The following is a 22,667-nucleotide window of genomic DNA, read 5'->3' on the forward strand; positions in this document are numbered from 1 at the left end:
GGCAAACGCCGACAACTCCGGAGTCTGGACGTGAGTGAAGATGAGGAGCTGCTCTCTCCCATTGAGCGAGGGAGACGGAATCAAAGTTCAGCATCAAATCTAGGAAACACGGAGAATAGCCTACTCAGAAATGAAATGTTTGCCTCTCAGTGTGCGTTTAATTTCCGACTAAACCCTGACTGCGAGCATCCTGCGGTAAGTTGTGTGAAGGCTCTCATTTGAGAATTTAGGCTACTAGACTGCTCGAATCGGCACAAGTAGGTTAATTACAACTATGAAGTATAATTTACCGTGAGGTAAAATCGATTATGTCTACAGTGGATGATTGTGATTACCAATAAAGCTAATTTCATGTCAAAGATAAATATTCATATTCACTTTTGTAGTTCTGGTAGTTTGTGTAATGGTCCAAGATTCCTATGTACTAGCATCATGGTATATTTTAAGGTGTAGACTTTGTTTCCTAGATATTTTTTAAGTGTTCTGCAGGTATTTTCAAGTCTTAATGATGTCTTGTTTCCAAAGGAGTATGCTAAGGAAAAGGTGATTATTTAGTTAGTTATTTATTTATTTAGTTTTAATCCATCAGAATAAACACATGAATTGCTGAATAATGACAATATTGAACTATGAATTATCTGCTTTTTTGTAATAACACGCACAAATCTTCCAATGCAGTTGAACACAGTGGATCTACTGACACTGGACTCCTTGCTCACTTCTGACATCCAGTGTCAGGAGCTGGTGCTTTGAAGATGATCAATCCTCAGATATTCCTCCACTACAACTACACAGGAAAGCTGGACCACCGGCCCAGCGTTGGCACAAGCCCTGGCACTGTGGACTCAAAAACCATTGTCTTCCTTGTCATATGCAGCTTCATCGTCTTGGAGAACCTCATTGTGCTGGTAGTCATATGGAGAAACCACAGGTTCCACAACCGCATGTACTTCTTCATCGCCAACCTGGCGCTGTGCGACCTGCTGGCTGGAGTTGCTTACCTGGTCAACCTGCTCCTGTCAGGAGAGAAGACCCTGCAGCTCTCCCCTGCTCTCTGGTTTGTCAGAGAGGGAAGCATGTTTGTAGCACTTGGCGCCTCCATTTTTAGTCTCCTGGCTATTGCTATAGAGAGACACCTGACTATGATAAAAATGAGGCCTTATGATGCCAACAAGAACTACAGAGTGTTTCTGCTCATAGGGACCTGCTGGCTGATCGCTATATCTCTTGGAGCTTTGCCTGTTCTAGGCTGGAACTGCCTGGACAATCTCCCCGATTGCTCCACAGTCCTCCCTCTCTACAGCAAGAAATATGTGGCTTTCTGTATTACAGTTTACATGGTTTTGCTCTTAGCCATGTCTGTCCTTTATGCCCGCATCTACATCCTTGTTAAGTCCAGCAGCCAAAAGGTGAGCAAGCACAGAAACTCTGAGCATGCGATGTCCCTGCTGCGCACTGTTATCATTGTAGTCGGGGTCTTCATCGCCTGCTGGACGCCCATCTTTGTCCTGCTCCTGGTGGATGTGGCATGTGAGCAGGGCTGCCACATTCTCTACAAGGCTGATTGGTTCATTGCGGTGGCTGTGCTCAACTCAGCCATGAACCCAGTCATTTACACTCTGGCCAGCCGCGAGATGAGACGGGCCTTCCTGGGTCTGGTGTGTGGCATTTGCTACAGGGGGAAGGCTTCTGTAAACGGCACAGAAGCCAGGCAGGCTCTGGAGCCCAGCCGCAGCAGGAGCAAGTCATGGAGCAGCCAGAACAACCCCAACCAGAACCAGCAGAGCTCCAGGCAGGAGGAGCTGGAGAAGGAGGAAAAGACAGTCCCGGTCCATGGCAACGTCTCGGTGGTGGCAGGAGGGGCTGCTCAGGCCGTCCTTGAGAGTGACAGAAAAGACTGAAATAAGGGAGCAAGATATCTACAATAGGAAGGTCAGTTTGTCGTAATGTAACGTCCTGTGGGCCTGTGCAGTGGTCACAGTGGACTGAATTGGTGACGAAAAGGAATTTGAGTGATTGATGATTGTTGGCAGTGGTTTCTCCTTTGTACTTAATATTTAGTTTGTGTCATTCATGATTGGGAATGTTGACACTTGGGATTAGACTGATGCATTAATGTATGAGGCCAATGTTCAATATCACCTCCAGGTTAAGTGGAGGTCATATTTCATTACCGTCCAGTGTTTCCAAATTTGGTTATTTAACAGCTAACTGAAGGATAAAACCCTTTCTCGGCTGAGAAAATAAGCCATGTACAAACATATTGGATTATCTGAAAAAATGCATTGTTTGTAGTGGTTTTTGCGGGACAATGACTATTTGCAAAGAAATGGTGCTCTTAACCCTTGACAGAAAATATAAGTACCTCTGTGGTTACACCCTGACCACGTAAAACAAAAGTGAAAAATCACCTTCAATGAATTAAAGTGCAATTATAGTTATGTAAAATAATGAAATGAAGAATGTTTGTAGACAATTATTAGTGTAATGAAATTATTTATTCTTTGTATTCTATTCTGTAATTTTGTATTTACTCAGTAATATTCTACATCACAATGTGCAGTTACTTTAATAAAAACTGCATTATAAATTGCATATGTGATGTTAATTAGATAAAAATGTGCTGAATAGTCAAAGCTACTACTCTTTTCATTATATCAGTAGCATCGCGTTCAAACGGCATTTGTTACCGCTGTACAAAGAATTAGATAATGCAGAAACATCAGTAGTTGCAAGTGATATCAGAGCTCCACCTGCTGGTTAATAAAGGTAGTTAATATCCTCAATGCTGCCTAGGAATTTTAACATGCTGCATGTTTAGTACAGAATCTTTTCAGTCCTCCTTTTTGTACCAAATTAAAATAGTTGTGTATGTGTTTATCTGTGTTTTATCTGATTTGTATCAAAGCATGATGCTTGTAAACTGAAGGAAGAGGCATGTAAATGCAGCACGTGAAATATGAATAGTGCACTACCTGCTATTTATATGATGCAAAATATAAGCTTTCACATAATATGTCATGTGTAAAAAATTTAAATATAAGGATAATTCACCTGGATCACCTCATGTTCCCAGTAAAGAGTGCAATTCTGCGTTGTTATGTGCAGTGTTTTTTTTTTCATTCGAGAAAATAACTTAAACGTTAATTCATCCAAATCACTAATAAATTTATGTTACTTTCTCATTTATTTGTGGTGGTATTTAGCCATGCAGGAAGTTTTAATTTCACATATCCACATTTAGAGACATCTGTCTCTGAGATTTCTGCAGGTAAAGGGATTTTTGTTTGTACTGCTCACAGAAGAGAAAAATAACTATTCAACATCTCTTCCCAGAAACAGCATCCTTGTTACTCTGGATAATCCAAAGACCTCACTGTGAACTGTTTTCATGGCAGCTACTTTGTTTGTCCAAAAGAAGCCACTATTAAAACTTTGGACAGTGTGTTCTGTGGATTATCCAGAATAACAAGGACACTGTTAATGGATATTTTTGTATCTCAGAATCTGGGCACAAATTAACAAAAAGTATTTGCATGGCAAGATATCACTAAAGTAAGTGAGAAAACATGAAAATTTATTTATATTTATATTTTGGATGAACTGATCCTTTCATATTTTAGAGAAAACTGTGATGACACTGGCTAAATGCTGGGACTACCAACTCAAAACTCACTAAAGTGAAAGATGTTATTGACTTTGACAACAACAGAGGTTCTACACATTCACGGTTTTATTGCCAACAGTCATACAGAATAATGATAAACCCATACAACCAAAAGATTAAATCTGTAAACATCATTTGGACTTGTTTCTTTGTTTTTATTTCCTTTTTTCTTTTACTATACCTGTTCCAAAATATCGAGTTTCTGTGTGATTCCCTCTGACAAAGATTTATATTTAGAATCTGGAAATGATACATTTATAATATATAGTAGAGAGGGTGGGAGGGAGAGAAAGAGACAGATAGAAAGAAAACGGTAGTCTCAAGCAGCAACACGCAGCAGGTTAAAACACAACCTCTAGTGAACAGGCATGCCCCATTGAAAATCAGCTATTGCACTTTGAAGAGAGAGAGTAAGAGAAACAAAAATACCATTTGTACAAATAAAAGGCACATTTTCATCAACAGAAATTTGGAAAGAAGCCATGTTCTTTTTGTGTCCCAGCATGTTTGGTTGTATAATTTCTTTATGCCACACAGCTAATCATCATGTCATCAGAGAGATTCAAGTATGGAGCTGTTCCTGCTATACTGTATATGCTTTTTTCAAAACTTTGCACATTTTGCCAAGGTGATTCTACAAATTTGCTCTTCAGAAATAAAGACTAATCTCAAAAGAATTCTTTACATTATTATAGCGCTGTTTTTAATTTAGAGCATTATTCCTTCTCCCAAGATATTAGATTTGATGAAATTATGTCACAAATTGGACAAAGTAAAGGTTAATGGTGGATAACTGTCAAAAAAAAAACACTTCAATGATCCCATGTGCCCTTCACTCTCTCAAAAAATGCCAATATGTTGCTCTGCAAACGGACATTGCTCAAAGAGACACAAGGAATCAGAGAAAGTCTTATCGGCTTAAACCAAAATGGATCTGGTGCTGGATTTTTTCATAACAATCCCAGTACTGCTCTTTGCCAAAATGTGTGTTGTTGTGAGATGCATGTACTGTACACTTCCTCTTGCAGCAAAATACAGGCACGTTATATTACATTGCATCTGTCTTGTCAAACTCATTGAACACATGCTGATTTTGGTTCAATTGAAGTGGTCCAGTGCATATCAAATACAATGCCCCATTCATTTGGTTTCCATCAGAGTACTGGCAATAGTGAGGATGAGAGCATTTAAAATGTATGTTGCCAGAACTGCTGTGTACTATTTCTATAAACCATTTTAAAAGTTTGATTCCCACTCTAGAAAAACAGTCTGTATAACCTAAATACAGTGAACTGTTCTGTGGAACGATTGTGTACAGTGGACTGCAAAATGAAAATGACCTGTCAAGCAACAATGTTTGAAAACTTGCTTCTTACAGAGTTGGATTTCCCCCTGTACTGTACACAGCCAGCATCCTTTGCTACTAATACGTGATGACACAAGAGAATTGAAGTGAGTGCGACTGACAGGGGCAAACAAGTGTCACATTTCTGTGATGACATCTAGTGGCGATACAGTAGTCTTGCCATAAGATATCCACACACATCAATAAGTGAAGGTAAGCTAATATTAAACATTCTGTGTTGAGTGGGCACTGTGCGAACTCAGCGTGTGTCTAATCCGGTCTCTTAAGTAAAAAGTCTAAATTACATCTCAACACATTGGTAATACGTCTTGGTACAACTGACACAGATAGATGATCAAATGATCTAACTTTCTGATTGTGCTATTCATTTGTGATCATTCAAATTCAAACAATTACTTTTTAAAAGTTCACCAAAACAAACTAAACAAAAATGCCGAAAATGTTGATTAAGAGTGTGAGAATATCCATTGCATGACTGAAGCCCCAAAATTAATCATTGACTACACACCTAAAAGAAGAATCCAGAGAAAACCAATTCAGAAATAGTCACTGGTTGAAAAGCATAAATATTTTTACAGTGTCAGCATACACAAGCACCTCTTTCAAATAAAGGGGTATCAAGGTCTACGAACAATGTCCACAAGAACAGTTGATTTTAAGTCATGCGACTGCAGTGACACAAGAAAATACTTGATACTAAAAAAAGTTCATCTTTAAAGCCATTGACAGCACTATGAAGGATGTCTGTTTGCACCCCAACACTGTGACTACTGCAAAGCAAAACACATTCAGTTCTAATCCCCAATAAAAGCAGATTTCATATAGTGACTAATTGAGTCAGCCATCACACTATTGGTGAGATTAAAGGACATTTTCCCCTAAAGTAATTCATTATAAACAGCATTTTTTGTCCAAACTTTTTTATGTTTCCTCTACCTCTTAGGCAACACTTCCTGTATAAATGTGGTTGTGCTTGACAGACAAAACTAAAATTTCAGGTTTTTATTCTAAAATACTCTTGTTAACACCTCTTTGAGGTTTGATTTGCACTTCATCTAAACTACAAGAACAAGTGTCTTTTTTTATCTTTTAAAACACCAAATCAAGATATTATGTCCAAATGCACCTATGTCTTCTCAAAAATATAGCATTTCAGTCATCACAACAAAATAATAACAGTTCTATAAATAAGTTTTTTATCTTAAACAAATCTTTCCAGTGCCTCAAGTAGAGTAACCACGGGCCAATTTCCCCACAACACTGTCAGCGCATAGAGCCTTTAAGCATCTTCTCTTTATGTTTCATCTTCAAGTTTCAGGATGGTAGGAGAGACTGTCCAGAGCTTCCTATTTCCATCAGGCATTGCAAGCATCACTGTTTCCTTCCAACGGGCTGTAGGAGACACAGTTCACTCCCAGCTGACACAATCGGCAGATTGTTGTCACGGTGATGGCCAATAAGATGGCTAATGCTGTCAAATATATGATCTTTTGTCCGTACCTTTGAAAAAAGAAACAGATGTTATATGTCTGTTTTGGCCTAATAAGAAGTTAAATTTTTACTTGCACTATGAAAAATCTTTCACTTTATGCATTCCTGCTCACTGAGACCTTCAGTCATTTTTATCTACAGTATCTCCCTGAAACACACTCCACAAGCACTTTAATCTTACCGTGCCCTCAGGGTCCACAAGCAGTAGGTGTTTGGCAAGTCCATTGTGCATGCCCGTCAGAACGTAGGACCCTGGGTTGGTAGTGCTTTTACGAACCAGGAAGTCCCCATCTTCTTTCAGCAGTTTTTCAGCGTCACGGCGGCTCATTTTGCCATGGTACCATGTTTGGCCTTCCAGCTCCTCCTGTGCCCGGAAGGCCAGTGAGCGCACAAGAAGAGGGCTCGAGTTGTCCACGGATGCTGCCTTGTGAAGACCAGAAGGCACCTGGGACTGGGCTTGCCCCTGGGACGGTGGATGGGACTGCGACTGAATGGCATCCTCGAAGGGCTCTGGTATAGGTAAGGGTGGTGCCAAAAAAAAGGTGAATTAAGAGAGGAAGGAAATCTGTAGCACAATTTTTTACTTGACATCCTACAGCTGTCAAGACCAGCTGCTATAATAGTTAGTATGAAAACCTGAATATGTCTCTCGGAATCACTCTTCAAGTTATCATTGCTTTAGCTTGAGCACAGTGTTCTCAGATTTCTTCATCATGATAAAAAAATTGTAATTGGATCATCACTGTTATTATTATTATTATTATCATTATAGATGTAACATCCTCGATTAGAATCTGACTATGGTCTTTTTTTTGCATGACATTCCTTTCTCACTTTTTCCCCAAGTAATGGACACTTTTTAAAAGGTACCCTGTGAAGTTTTCGACCACTAGTAGTGCTATGGAGCAACGTATATAAGAATGGTACCCGTTTAGTTTGTCTCTGGAATGCACTACACATTCCTGCCAATGGTTTCACGCTATTCCACTAATCGACAGGTGGCAGTAATGTACCGAGAAACGTAAAAATTTATAAATGCTTTATGAAGAAGGCGGTAGACTCAACACATTTAATAGACCTAAAGGATAAACACAACATATTTTGGTGAGCAACACAGAATGCAAAATGTTGTTTACAAGACAACTCCACAGGGCACTAACTTATTTACATTATATTTGTTCATTTAGCTGATGCTTTTATCCAAAGCGACTTACAATTGCTATACATGTCAGAGGTTGCACGCCTCTGGAGCAACGATGGGTTAAGTGTCTTGCTCAGGGACACAATGGTGGATGGGTCACAGTGGGAATCAAACCCGGGTCTCTCCCACCAAAGGAATTTGTCTTATCCATTGCGCCATCTGCACCCTTTTTTGATAGACTGGTATAGGTCAATTACATTTCCAGCACTATACCATAACTGTTACGGCTGTATGTGTTTCCCTGTGCTGTGTGTCTATGTTCCTCTTCTATCCTCTCATTCTGCACCAGGAGTGCTACAGCTGATTATGCCCTTGTGTTTTTGGTGTTCTTGATTTATCGTCTTGTTATGTTAAAAAAATCCTCTAATTTGGTTGTTTTAAAGGTGTTTATCTGTGTTAAGTTTGGGTCAGTGTTGGAGTGTTGTTTGCCACATGTAGCCACCAAAGGGTAGGGCGTAACCATAACCTATCATCATAACCTATAATATAGAACTGCAATTTGTTAGTAGAGGAACTAATATAATTGAAGAACTACAGTAGGTGGACGCCTGAACCTAGATTTGGATTTCATATAATAACAGTTAACTGCTCACGTGTAATTAGTGTCATGGCTTCTTCATACATAGTTACACACATCTTTATGTAACTGATCTGTCATGTACAATAATAGCAAAGCTACGGTTGAAGTTTAAAAGGAGGAATAAAGCTGTACACTGATATTAACCCTGTCCTATTGTCTTCATACGGATATGGTGCTATTATAATGCCACACTTAAGTCACTGAGAAACAAAAGCTGGAAAACCTCTATAATTAAGAACTCTGATTAGAAAGTAATTTTACAACTTTACTTTAAAGGCAAAGCAAAGAACCTGTTCAGATTCTTTGTAGTGTTTCAACAGGTGAGCCTCAACGACTGCTTCCAAATCCACTATTCAAATCATATGCCCAACAGTAAAAAGGGATGCACCAATCTAGGTATTTGAGTCAATATCGGGCTGATATCGGATAGCAGCCCGATACTGACTCAAATACCTGTTTTGGCATAAGTGATAAAGGGGCCAATGGGCAGATCTATTAAATTCAATTACACGTGTACTACGCGATGCACCACCTGTGCGTCAGTAGGCTTGAACATTTTTCTAGGAGAGCTAACATAGAATGGAGATACACCCAAATCTTAACAGGACTGAAACAATTGGACTGGTGCATATCTAATAGTAAATGAAATTTCGTTACACAGCATAAAGACTTACTCATATCAAACAGGTCCTTCTGTGGGCTCTCTTTGGCTGCAGCTGCCATGCCCTTTGTCACATTTTCCGCCTCTGCCTGGAGTGCTGCGAGCACCTGGGCATCAATCTGCTGAGTGTTCACATATGCGGGCATCTCCCCTTTTTTTGGTGTCTGACCTTTACTTTCGGGCAGACTGCTTATATCAAATGATCCTACAGTAGACATTTGAAGAAAGAATCATAGCCACAGTGTTGAACTGATGAAATTTAACATGTGTTATGTGTTTAAGTGGTGGGAAGCATGAATTTTCTTACCCTGCTGTATGAATATTGGCTTTCTTTCATCTCCCCAGTTTTCTCCACAGTGCCGTCCTTGGTAATATGTCTGATCTACTGAACCTGGGCCCATCTGATGACATACAAACACAGATATTAGTTATTACTCAATTAAGAAATGGAAATAATTAGTTGATATTTAAAAAATATTAAACATTGATTATGTTATTGCGATTGCGTCCACATAAGAACAAAAGTTATTCTGTTCAAGTTGAATACACAAACCAAGTTGTACCTGGGATCCATCTGGTGGCGCATTCTGATTACTCAGCCGGGTGTCGATGAAGCCTCCATGGGGTGGCATCTTGCCAGGGATGTTGTTATAGTAAGGATGTTCTGTTGACTCCTCCTCTTCCTCTGTCCATGGTAACTCCTCCATGTTTAATACCCTGAGGAAAAACATGGTTTGATCCTGAAATTAAATACTGTCTGTGTGTGTGTGTGTGTCTGGTTGTGTAAGTAAATATGTACTTTTGTGAGTGTTAGGTGTATTATGACCTCACCTGTCGTGTGTGGAGGACGGTTTGCTTGAGGGACACTGCAGGTACTGCTGGAAGCGAAGGTCAAAGGCCTGGCCAATGGTGCTGATGACGTCCTGGGCCAGCCCGTCAGAGCACTCCAGGATGTGACATGCTGACGAGGGCCAGAGAAACAAATTTTAATGAACATCTTACATGTGAGATATGATACACTCAAGTCTGAATTAAAGGCATGAACACCTACCTCTTCTGTTAACGGGGTCCTTTGCTACATAGGCAACATAATCTGTTGTGTCCTAAAAAAAGATACATTACAACTGTTGTAATAATCTCCAACTATAAAATACCATAATACCTTCATACAATAACCTTTATTTTCTGGTTATTACATATTGGCTTTTAATACCAGTGATGGGAGGTTAAAATTCATAATTTCCAAATACAGAATAACTAATAAATATTGTAATACAATTTGGATATTTAGTCATGTTTGAAGAGGGAACATATTTTGGAACAGGTCTTCAGTGAACAATGTACAGTATTGTCAGTAAGAGTAATACAATCTAGACTGTATAAACATTTGTTACACAGTATAATGACACATGCTTCTTTGAACTATATATACTGTAAATGCACTTCTTGCAAGTGCGTTCCAAAAAATTCCAATTAATAAAGATAGAATGACAATACAACTTTGATAAATAATAGTTTCTCCCATGGCCAAACTTATTTGTTAATTATATTAGCAAAAATATATTTTTGTTATTAAGTAGTTTTCATTATTATTATATTATATTATTACAGATGGCAGTTAATTTGACACAGGTGACTGAGTTACTTACAGGATCTCCACCTGATGCAAAAGAGATGGACTGCATGTGATGGTTGGCTATGATCTATCAAGAGCAAAATTATACAGTACACATTAGTTAGCACATGCCCCTTTATACAAACAGTGATAGATACAAAAGCACATGCATTAATTCTACACACATACAGTATATATACTTTAAAATGCATATCAGAAATTTGTTTATTTCTTTTATTCCTATACCCAACGACAAAACTCTGTTGCTGGTATCTAACACACTGTGACGCAGCCATATTGGAAGTCTTCTGAAACAGTACCCTATAAAGACATATTTTGAATTTTGTGATTTTCTGAAATGTATTTGCTTTCTATACCACTTTTATGTCTGTGTGTTAAATATGGAGCTGGAGACAGAAGACATGCTTTGCATAAAAAGTGGAGCAGGGGGTAAAATCCTGTACCCTTAGGCTCACTAATTAACACTGTGTATCTTAATTGTTGTCTATAGAAATGTAAAAATGAAAAGTTGTGGTTTGACTGACTGGTTGTATTTCTTAACATCTCAAACATCTCATCACATTTCTCAAAACAATTAAAACAGCATGGTTAATGTCATTGTTTTTGACCAACTGTTAATTTTTCTTCTAATACATTTAAATCACTTTCTGTTTTAATGTTATTTACAGGCTGTTATCCAGCAAAAGTATAGTATTTGGTCAGCTAACCATCAGTGCCTGCTTGAAAACACATCTAAAAGGCAGCTACAGCAGGAACCTGCTTGTTTACATAATCATTTAACATATAAATCCAGCCTGCTGCCTTGTTAGCAACAGTCAACAAAGGGAAAACAATTTGTTTAATTTAACCTTTCTTGAGCTACAACGCAGAGATTACGATCGAAGAGAGAAAGGGTTGGGTGAATCAGGGTCAGTCCCCAGATTTAGTGTTTTGTCAGCTGCTTCTCTGAATTATCACCAGAGAAACTGATATCAGAAATGTTATTCCATCTTGTTTGAGTGACTATGTGGGATTTGAATTGTTGAACTATTTACTCTTGCACCATCTGCTGGCAGTATTGAAGAAGGACACAGGAGTCTAGTTGCCAACCTCCTCTGGTTATTCTAGCAGCATCTGTTCCTCAAATGTAAGTCGTTTTGGATAAAAGCGTCTGCCAAATGAGTAAATGTAAATATAATGTAATATGGAGAGGTCATGTGCTCTCGCTTGTCTTCTTCTTTTAACTGCTCTTTTATTACATAAACCTCCTTAAACAAACATCCATTGTTGTATAAAAACTGTTATCACTTAAAAAATAAGATTTCCTCCATCGCGTCAACCTAAATTTGGAAACAACTGATCTCTGATTACTTTTTTCATCTTTTTAAATTTTTGACCCATGCAAATTGTACATATAGCGCAGGGTATACTTACTTCACTATTCTCTGAGCTTTCAAGCATATTCCATGGCCTTCTTCAGTGAATGTTTTTTTAGGTATATTTATTTCTGGCCAAGTCTTACTTTTGCAGAGCAATAATTAACACTGGTTGCTGGTAGGTTTGTGCAGACTGTCTAATACAATGGTGCCGCTTTTTTCTTCCTATATTTTTTTACAAAGGTTGCACACTGACCTGTTTGCCGTCAGGGGTCATCAGGTTGAGGCTACTAGTGGAGATATTTAGGTTAATAGACATGCCAGCAAACTGCAGGTTGCTTTTCCCCAGGATACTAGACAGAGCTTTGGACGGTGGCTGAGAGGATCAGAGGAGAACACAGACAGACACAAATATTTTACTATGTATCATATCTAAGGGAATAATTTAACATGTTTTCGGAAAAATATTTGCTATCCTCTTTGGAGTTAGATGGGAAGTTCAATACCACTCTCATGCCAGTACGGTAAATATGAATCTACGGCCAGCAGCCGGTTAGCAGATAGAGCTGCTTAGCTTAGTTTAGCTTGACATAAAGACTTGAAAAAGAGGAAAAGCTTTCCTGGCTCTGTCCAGCGTAACAACATCCACCTACCAGCACCTCTAAAACTCACAGATGGAAATGTTATATATCTAACTATTTCTTGCACAGGCATGGTGACTTCCTGGAGTATCTGCCGGTGCTCAATCAAAAAATAGTCCGGCAAATAACCTCCTGCAAATCTAAAATTAAGTACTGAGCTTTAGAGGCACTGGGTAAGCCTCTAATTTTGTCTTTGGACAGAGCCAGGCTAGTTGTTTCCCATTTCCAGTCTTTATGCTAAGCTAAGCTAATCTGTAGCCTCATATTTACTAAGTCTCGATGAATAAGTCCCTAAGCAAGAATGCTGAACTATTCCTTTAAGGAGTATTATCCATTAAAGTGTAATTTCACTGCTAGTAAATGAATACAGAAGAAACAATTAATCTAATAATAGGGTGGGATACTTAAAATACTGTTGTGAGTGGTGGTTTTGAAGAAGAGAGGAGGCAAAAGGCCAGATAAATTAGCCAGGTCCAGTGAAAATTCTCAGTATGAAGCTGATGTCACCATAGTGCATTTGTCACACAGCCAAAATAACATTATCTTATATCTTACATCTCTTCTGAGAGAGAAAATAGTCTGCACTGATTTTGAACAAGCTAGAGAGAACAGAGTAATGCTTCATTTCACACCCCACATTCAGATACAGTCTCCTCAAACACTGTGGACACACAACATGTACACGCACACACACAGAAGACAGACGCTCACACAAACATGCAAACAAGCACACACGTGCACACGCACACACACACACACACACACACACACACACACACACACACACACACTAGCTCAGCCTCCTGATCACAGATATTGTGCACTACATGAGTCACTATGCACTGTGCACGGTGTGCAATGCATCGTGGGCTGGAGCTACGCCCACGCACATACAGTCCCATACCTCTTCATCTCTCTTCTCTCTCCTCAACCTCTCTCTTCTCTAAGTACAATCTCTCTTTCTCATCATTTCTTCCAATCGCTATGTGCCTCCGTTTTCCCTCTCTTTTTACATGAAAAAATAATTTAGAGAGGCGGTGCTATATATAGAACGTGAAAGAGTAAATTAATATCTAATGCTGTTTCCTCTTTTTCTCTCTACTGTACCTTTCACTAACATTAAATTAAGATTTCTCAGCTCTCTCAGTGTGGGCATCACTTCTCCTGTGATCACTCCATCTCCCTCCCTCCTTTCCTCTCTGTCCATCCATGTACCTTTCTCTTCCGCAGAGCTCCTTTGGTCCCTGGAACAGCCTCACACACCAGGCTGATAGCTTCCCTAGAGAGAGGGTGAGAAGAGGATGAAGCCCAGATGGTGACCATAGACAGCCACAGAATCACACTTATTTTGGCAATTGGTTAGACTGTGCAGTTACTATTCATGATTTTGTAAATGATTTTTGTAATTGCCATGATAACAAAATTTTATTTTTGTTATCTTAACAAGATTGTACAGCCATGCTAGTGACTCTGTGAGTACATTGTACATTGGCCCAGTAGAGCTCTCAGCTAAATGCTAATGTCAATGCATGTGGATGTTTAGCAGATATAATGTAAACCATGTTCAGCATTCTAACGTTATCCAATTAGCACTCAACACAAGTACAAGTACAGCTGAGGCTGATTTGCAGGTATTTGGTCAGAAAGAACTGGACAAATTAAACATTTAAACCAGATGATGGCAGTAGATGAAAAGTCAGAATATCACCAAAGTCAGTAGGATTCATCCTCTGGGGACCATCTCTGCACCAACATCTGCACCAAATTTTATGGTAATCTATTAAGTAGTTGTTGAGACATTTAACTCTGGACCGATCAAATGAAATGTGATTCCTACAGCCACACCTTTAGCTTGGCTTAAAATATTTTCCTAAATTTAGGCTATTCCTTGATCAGTTATCATGATTCTTACTAAAAGAGAAATTAACTCTTGAAAAGCAAAACTAAAAATATATATTTTAAAGATTTTTCGACGTGTATAGGGAATGTTGTCAGATTTTATATTGGTTTTTTTTACAAACAGTTTTTTTTCTCTTCTGTTACATTTTTGCAGTCTGATTTGAGAGTTACTGGACTATTCAGGAATGTTAGATGTAAAGTTTACATATACAAGGAAACAAAAACAAATAAATAAATACACTACACAAAGAAATTGTAGAAATTGACATTGTATTAACAGTATGAACTCTACAGGTTGTTACACATAAAACTAAATAACCTTGGCCACAAGAGATCTGAGTCAATATAATTATAGTTAGTATAGTTATAATATGTAGTCTAGAGTGTTTTATATTGTGCCATAGGGAATATTACAAATGCACTGAACCTCTTGTAATCATGCAGCTGTATCTGGTATATAGTGCTACACATCAGAGTGAAATCTAAAACTGTCTTTAGGATGTGAAGTGAACACAGAAATATTTATGCAAAAGACATGAATGTGTGGATTAAATAGCGGCTAAAGATAGAGCTGCTTTGATGCAGAAAAGTCAAATTCCCCTCTGAGACAAAGTGAATATTGGTTTCATGACAGTAACAGAAATGTTAATTTTTGTATCCTTTCTACCTGGATAAATCACACACAGCAGTAGGTTCTTTTAGAAAAGGAGAAATCTAAAAATAGCAACAGACATAGCTTTATCTCTGTGTTTGTCTATCTCTCTCTTTATTAGAGACAGAAACACACATACACAGTGAGAGAGAGAGAGAGAAAGAGAGCCTACCGCTGTGTGGCCTTGCAAACTAACATTAGTCTGGACTGACTTCAGGAAGTCAAGCATAAAAGTGGACATGACACAAACTGATTCACTGTTGGCCTGTGCCTCACTGCACATTGGTCAATAATTTCAAATATACATACAGAGTCACAGAAAGTTCCATGCAAAGAAATTGTGATCCCTAAATGTATTCTAAATACATATAATATCAAAATATTATGGATTGCAGATAGAAGCTTAGTAATACTGATACCTAAGTTTATGCTTGTAAGTATACGTTTATATCTGGTAAAGCATGACAGAGCAGTGATTTTCTCAAGGGAAAAAAGGGTATTAATAGATAAAACTAAATGTATTCATTTCTAAAGGGAGCTATAATGTGAGCCATTTGGGCACAGACAACAATACAGAAAAACTATATTTAATTTAGACACACTAAAACATTTTCAGTGACTTACAATGCAGTAACAATGCATCAAATTCAATAATTTTTCTCTTCTAATTTCTGGTAATTATTTCTGTCTTTGCTTTACTCTATGTTTTCTGCTGTTTTTCCTGTGCTCTTCTTGTTATGTTTCTGCTCCTATTTTTTTTTTGCCTGGACAAGCTATAGAGACCTCATTGTCAGTCTTTTAGTCGCTATAACCATTGTGTATTTGCTGAAGTACACAAGTTATAAACAGACTCAAAACCTGGTAGGAACATATAGGTAGCTTGAATTTGTACAATTTCATTTAAAAATTAGTGTCTTGTTTTAGACCCAGTATGAACAGTTTTCTGGATTTCACTGGTATGGATACATGAAAGGGCATGTAAGACTCAGTCTTACATTAATTCATCAGTAGTTTATTCATCACAACAAAGTTTAGGCTAGTGGAATATAACATTTGATGGAAAGGTAACTGACTGTAGTGTAAGCAGATCTTTTACAGTAGACAGGTTAAGACAAAACAGATATGAAACTGGGTCCAGACTGCCCCTTACAACGGGTAGTTAACATGGTTCATTTTGTATTGAATGATGGTGTTGTACTTGTTGTAGGAGGCATATTAACTTTTATACAAGATAATTAATTTCATCAGATAAGATAGTTTAATCTTCCAATTCTACACAAATTAATATATCTTTTCACATTAAATTGTTTACAGTGAAACTAAAGTCAAGAGGCATTATATAATTTTATAATATTGATACAAGAAAATGTTTATGCCTATTAAAAAACCCTGACATGATTTGTATTGTAATTCATTATATTTAGTCTTTACTGTGAACAAATATACGTCAGTCTTACGCGTATGTTGTTTGTGGGTATAAGCAATAAAGATAAAGACAAATCTAGTGAATGCTGAAAAATGAGAAACCAAGTGTGAACATACCTTGTAATTTGTGATCTTGTGGTGAAATCCAGGGATCTCATTGACCGAAGGACTTCTATACAGCCCAGATACTGGAAAGAAAAAAGGTGAAAACTGTGTGAAATACATATTCAACAAGATGTTAAAGCTTATATTCAGATGTTCATGAGTAACACATCATCATGTACAGAAAAACACACGGGATTTGTTACTAATCCAAAAATTAAATCCAAAATACGGCAATCCTTTAATGTATACCAAATCATTACAATATTAAATTAATATTTAGAAACCAGGGACTTATTTCAGAAAGGAAAACCACAAAACTCTGGAGTTCCGTCACAACAGTGACGTGCATGATTTTTAAAAGCAGACTGAAGAATTATGTCACATTACTGTCATAAGCTCAAGTGTGTCGACATGTTTGTAGGGCTGGGCAATAAAACAATAATAATTATCACAATATAATTTTTTCTCAATAACAATATAACAACTTATTGTCAATAAATGATTTGATAATTTGATTTAATTCATTTGAATCATGGACAAATTAGCATGTAATTTTTCTATTAAGATGTTTATTTTGTTGAGGAAAAGGGAGTGAAAAAAAGATTATTTTTTGAAAAAAAGTTTTCACCATAATTGTTTTCAATGTTCCACCTCAGATTTGTGAAGTGATCCACTGTTTGGGATCAAGTGTTTGTCATGTTCTGACCATTAAGAATTTTTGTTTAACCACACAATTAACCATCTGGTTTCTTCAATTTTTACTCAGCAGCAATATCAGCCTTTAAACTTGAAAGAAATAATGATTTGACTTTTATTGTGATAATTATCGAATGGTATGAAATGTTTTTGGACATATCACCCAGCCCTACATGTTAGATTAAAAAGCTTACAAATGTGGGATGACGATCTGGATCATTGGTCTTGTGTGTCAGAAATGAGACAAAAATTGCTTATAGCTACTGTATAACAATAAAAAATTTGTTGTCTGTCTCTTTCAACTTATATTCTCTGCAAAATGTTAAATCATGTAACCGTTTGTATGTTGTTTCAGATGAGAGCTAACTATGGATCTTTCACAGTGTGGCCGTATATATAGGTCTAAAATGGTCTTTACAAACTTTAGTTTCATAGCAATTCTAAGTGTATTAAAATACACAAATACAGCAGAAACCAGAATTACTGAAAATCTGTCTGTTACTATGGCAACTAAAGTCCTGTCACTAATCTGCAGCATGGCAGGTTAACTTGATCCTAACCCCTTGTGCCAGGACAGTTTAGTTAAGTCAATCGCAAAGCACTTTAGGCAACTTATTTTGATTTTAAAATGTATGCATGCATTAGAATTAGAATTAGAAATTAGAATTGCTATGAAACTAAAGCTTTTCAGACCAATATCTATGGCCACATTGTGAAAGATCCATATTTAACCATTTGCTCTCATTTCAAACATACATACAATCTTGGTAAGATTGCCATGTGATTGGCTACTAAAACTGTGAATTGTGTCATGGGAGGGGAGTCTCAAAAAACCCACACACAAATACAGTGACGTTACCAAAAGACAAGTGAACCTGTATTTACAAGTCTGTAAATGTGTTACAATAAATCTTGCTTGAATTCTTTTCTGATTGCCAATTTGCAACAGTTTTGGACAAAAACAAAGACATTGAAGTTGTGACTGTAAAACGTTTAAAAAAATGTTACCCCTGCCAGAGAAATCGTTCACTTTCTGGCTAAGTTCATCACTATTAAGTACTGTCACAGGATGTGTTGTCTTTGAGTTGGTCACTGTGATATCCACTATTAATATCCAGTCAGCACAAAACACACTGAGTACAAATTATTTTAATTTAAGTCTCACCCTGATCTAATAAATGGATATGTAAGGGATGTGACTGAATATCAAATTGGTAATTTCAGTTATTATCCTTTCACCCCACCTTCGTCTGCTTGTGCACGTGAAAATAAGAGTTGCAAGCAGACCTAAACCCGTGCATATGTCCAATGTGCTTTCATAAACTTGCTGGTATGAGTGAAGTCTACTTTTTTGTTAAAATAGAAACATCTAGCAGGACTCTGACTCAAAGTTGGAATAAAATATTAAGTCAATGCTTGTTCAGAATGATTTGGAAACTGCATCAGTGTGTTACTATGCCACATGAGGTGATTGTAGTCCTCCGATCCCATAAAACCACCTACTCACATTACAACACCTCTTCTGATTAATATTGCACTGACTGGGAACATTTTGTGCTGATGACTTCCTATCGTTATCAGAATCACATTCATAATCTGGCTGTAAACAAAGCAGACATCCAGACACACTAACGTTCCTACTTCCACTCCTGTTCAGAGATAAGTTATTAGAATCATAACTTTCATATTATGAGGCCCCTTCTCTCCAGTGAGTGTTTTGTAAGTACAAGCAAACAAATTCCATTTTGTCAACATGACGTTTGCACATTTTTAATGTAATCTAATTTTAGAACAGTGAGTTTGAAGCGCACAATTCAGCAGGGCCAAAAATATATCAAATAGTTCTAAAATTAGTAGAGAACTATTCTGGGGCACAACATGAAGACATTTTTATCTTATGCTGTACAACAAACAAGAACATGGTTCACACAGGAAAACTGAACTTCAAATAATTCAGTAGGAAAAGGGAGGCCAGCCCATAAATGATCTAATAAATAGCAGACACATACAGAGTACTGGCTTTGTAACAGGCAAAGGCCTTTATCATATATCAGTCATATATCATACTGGCTGCAGTTGTTGCTTACTGGAGTTAAAATGGGCTCATAAATTAAAACATTTAGTTTATTTTACATACATAACATAAAACTTGGCTCTCATATCACTTGGCTGAACTCAGGTTAAAGATGTCACAAAAACTTGTTCCATAATGTGTACAGCTGTTACTTTAGACACATTGTATCATATACAGTCCAGTTGTATACAGTCTAGACAGAAGGACTAGAGGATAAAGCATGTGTTCAACAAACAGGCTAAATAAAATAGGCTGATGAAATGAGTATTTATAAATGTTGAATAATTCCTGCTGTGACCCATCCACCATTGTGTCCCTGAGCAAGACATTTAACCCATCATTGCTCCAGAGGCGTGCGACCTCTGACATGTATAGCAATTGTAAGTCGCTTTGGATAAAAGCGTCAGCTACATGAATAAATGTAATGTAATGAATAACTAGAAATATCTGTACCAAATAAGCATGATAAACAGGCATGGCTAACGACATGAGCAGAAAGTAATTACAATATACTAATCAATGTAAAAAGGATGGCAATTACTAAAATTAAATATTCAACAATGTATCACATGGCTATTTGTCTGTGAAAAGTGTCACGAGTAGTGATGAATCCACAGAGTTGTCACCTAAATCCACATTTCCCCATAGCTCTATGGAGCTTTATTGTTCTGTTTCTTTGCTCATTTTAGGACATTTGTTGATTATTTGTTGCAGGACAAAATCTGGACTGAATGTGTGTTTTGTTTTTTTGCATAAATACATAGCTACCATGGGCTAAAAGTGTGGGTGTAAACAGTGTCACTGTCAATCAATGTCCCTTTAGAGTAATGGTGCATGATGTGCGAGGAGTGACCACATGACGCTAATTAAAAGTGCTGTGAGCATAATACCATGTTGAACTCAATACACACAGGACTCAAACCACAGGAAAAGCAGAGGGTGGGGTTGCAGAGACCGGACCCATTTCCCCTCTCACAGTGTGGATGCTTTCAGCAGCATTGACTGGACAAATAAGCGCTCCCGTCCTTAATGCAGTTAATGGAATGTCATGCTGGTCACAGATACTGTAGGCTTTGTTCAGGCAAGTTGTAGTAGGTGTCATATGATGACAGTCATACTGTTCAACAGCATTGCTGTTCAGTATGCTCATTCAGCCCCCCTCCAAAAAACTACATCTTGCCTTTTGTTTACTGTACACAAATTAGAAAGAGAAAGAAAGACTGAAAAGATTACACGTTCAGGCACATGCACACTTTACTTCTACGTTATGGTTTCAGTGAAAATGGTTTGCTCCAGTTTTTTCCATTCTCTTTACACCTTGAAGAGCCAGGGCTCAGCATCATCACTCCTAATGCTAGTGACTCATTGCCAGCATGATGACATTCACAGCTCTCGTAGTTGTGCGCCAACTTGTGTTCCTTTAAATGATGTATGATGGCTGAACATTAACATGAGATACAGATGTGATGAGACAAACATGCACTGTATGTCTTCTTTTTTTTCTTCCTATTCCACCATTTCACTATCTGCGAGCTAAAACGGCCGTACAGCTCATACAGATGCACAATGTTCAGAAATAAAACATCACCATGGTTACAAAAGCATAACGCTGCAGCTTCACATGCACAGAAATACAATATAAGTTGAAATTGTTACAGCATGCTGAAAATGAAACTAATAATTAATGCTTTTGTTTTCCCATCACAGATATATCCCCTACTTTTCCCTCCAATGCTGACCTTCTATTTTCTGAATTATTCAATGACTATTTTCTGGTCGCTGCTCCTTCACTCAGACAACCCTCTCAAGGGCACGTTGTGATGTGCCGATGAAACTACATTATCTTTCCTTTATCCTCGCTTGCAGGTAGCTAAGCTTGAGTCATTGAAAAAAAGAGAAAATGGGGAAAGAATGGAAAAGAGAGACAGGATAAAAACAGAAATGAGACAGGGGAGACAGAGAGACCACCAACCTTCACAATGTATGTCACTCCTGGACCAGCGATCTTCTCGCTCGAGTGTAGCCACCCTCTGGAGGGTTTGCTCACCAGTCCACCACCTCCACCTGGATTCCAGTCTTCTCTGCCCGGCTGGTGCTCATCCAGCCTGCTCTTCTTGCTCATGCTGACGGCTGGCTCCAGATGCGAGCAGGGAGTTGAATGGGAGGCCGAGCTGCACAGAGAGCCGCCCACACCAGAGGCTGCTGCCGCTGCTGCTGTCATTGCACTGGGGCTCGGGCCACTGGAGCTGCTTGAGCCCGATCCCCCACCCACCTGCAGCTTAGACACAGCCAGGTCCTTGACAGCCGAGGGCAGACCCTTGATGCCCAGCAAGCTGCCCGAGTTGCTGAATTTCAGGCCGGACACCTTGTTGATGAGGGTACAGAGGGTGGTGCCTCCATCTTCCAGGTGGTCAGAGCCGTGGCTGGTGGGGGTGCTGGAAGCAGAGGTGGTGGAGGACGACTGGACCTCAGTCGGGGGTGTGTAAGATGTCTCGGCTGCAGACTGGGGGGTGGCCGAGACCTTGGGGTTCATGGACAGGCCGTGGAGAAGCTCATCGACGGATGTTACTGACTCATTCCTGAAGCGGTTGTATTTGGTACGGTGAAGCATACCCTTCTCTCTCTTGCTCTCTCCCCTCTCTCCACCAACCGACACGCACAGCCTGCCTCTTTCACAAGTGTGCTGGCAGACGTGGCTGAGCCGTGCTGATTACCCTCTCCTGTAACATAGCAGCAGCGGTACAGGCAGCAAAATGCCTTTTAGCAACACACAGGCCACCTGACTGTAATTTTCTCTATAGAGGTTACAGTGGTGGTTGTGTTGAGCTGCTGCTGCTGCTGCTGCTGCTGCTGCTGCTGTCGCCAAAGTCCAATCTGCTCTCAATGAAATCCAGAGCAGCAATCCAATCCGTCAGTGGGAAATATACAGACACAATCCAGCATTGAGGCAGAAGAAGAGGATGGAGAGAAAAAGGTCTCTAAAAGGCTGCCAGTGTTGTGGGGCAGCTTGTTTGGTTTCCAGCGGTGATGCTGCTGCTGCTGCTGCTGATTTCTAGCCTCAAAAATCCAAAAACTAAGAGAACAGAGGAAGGTCTATGTTGTCGATGATCACGGATACTGCGAGGGAAGAGCAAATACTCTCTACTGACTGCTGCCTGCCTGCCGGCTCAGAGCTAAAGCATGACTCACTGATCTGAGAAAACCTTCTCAACAAAAGG

At 38.6% G+C, this 22,667-nt stretch overlaps 2 protein-coding genes and 1 long non-coding RNA gene across 5 annotated transcripts in view; 2 read left to right on the forward strand and 1 right to left on the reverse strand.

The window, feature by feature from the left end:
• On the forward strand, positions 1–3,801 carry LOC123981574 (sphingosine 1-phosphate receptor 3). The gene is made up of 2 exons (XM_046066498.1): positions 1–195; positions 679–3,801. Exon 2 carries the CDS (start codon positions 756–758, stop codon positions 1,899–1,901), a length of 1,146 nt encoding a protein of 381 aa, XP_045922454.1. The 5' UTR covers positions 1–195; positions 679–755; the 3' UTR covers positions 1,902–3,801.
• shc3 (SHC (Src homology 2 domain containing) transforming protein 3) overlaps positions 3,610–22,667 on the reverse strand; it is a 26,839-nt gene continuing 7,781 nt past the window's right edge. For all 3 annotated transcript variants that reach the window (XM_046066496.1, XM_046066497.1, XM_046066495.1), the window contains exons 4-15: positions 21,422–22,169; positions 16,692–16,762; positions 13,814–13,877; positions 12,214–12,333; positions 10,616–10,669; positions 10,018–10,069; positions 9,798–9,927; positions 9,530–9,683; positions 9,274–9,367; positions 8,980–9,171; positions 6,706–7,034; positions 3,610–6,533 (exon numbers count right to left, since the gene is read on the reverse strand). In XM_046066496.1, the coding sequence (XP_045922452.1) occupies positions 6,405–6,533; positions 6,706–7,034; positions 8,980–9,171; positions 9,274–9,367; positions 9,530–9,683; positions 9,798–9,927; positions 10,018–10,069; positions 10,616–10,669; positions 12,214–12,333; positions 13,814–13,877; positions 16,692–16,762; positions 21,422–22,060 (2,028 nt within the window). In that variant the 5' untranslated portion in view covers positions 22,061–22,169 and the 3' untranslated portion in view covers positions 3,610–6,404. The remainder of the gene's footprint in view (positions 6,534–6,705; positions 7,035–8,979; positions 9,172–9,273; positions 9,368–9,529; positions 9,684–9,797; positions 9,928–10,017; positions 10,070–10,615; positions 10,670–12,213; positions 12,334–13,813; positions 13,878–16,691; positions 16,763–21,421; positions 22,170–22,667) is intronic.
• On the forward strand, positions 5,399–11,199 carry LOC123981575. The gene is made up of 2 exons (XR_006827792.1): positions 5,399–7,043; positions 9,781–11,199. It is a non-coding gene; the product is annotated as an uncharacterized LOC123981575 (long non-coding RNA).

Source organism: Micropterus dolomieu, linkage group LG13, assembly GCF_021292245.1.
Source record: "Micropterus dolomieu isolate WLL.071019.BEF.003 ecotype Adirondacks linkage group LG13, ASM2129224v1, whole genome shotgun sequence".
In the NCBI taxonomy this organism is placed as follows: Eukaryota; Metazoa; Chordata; class Actinopteri; order Centrarchiformes; family Centrarchidae; genus Micropterus; species Micropterus dolomieu.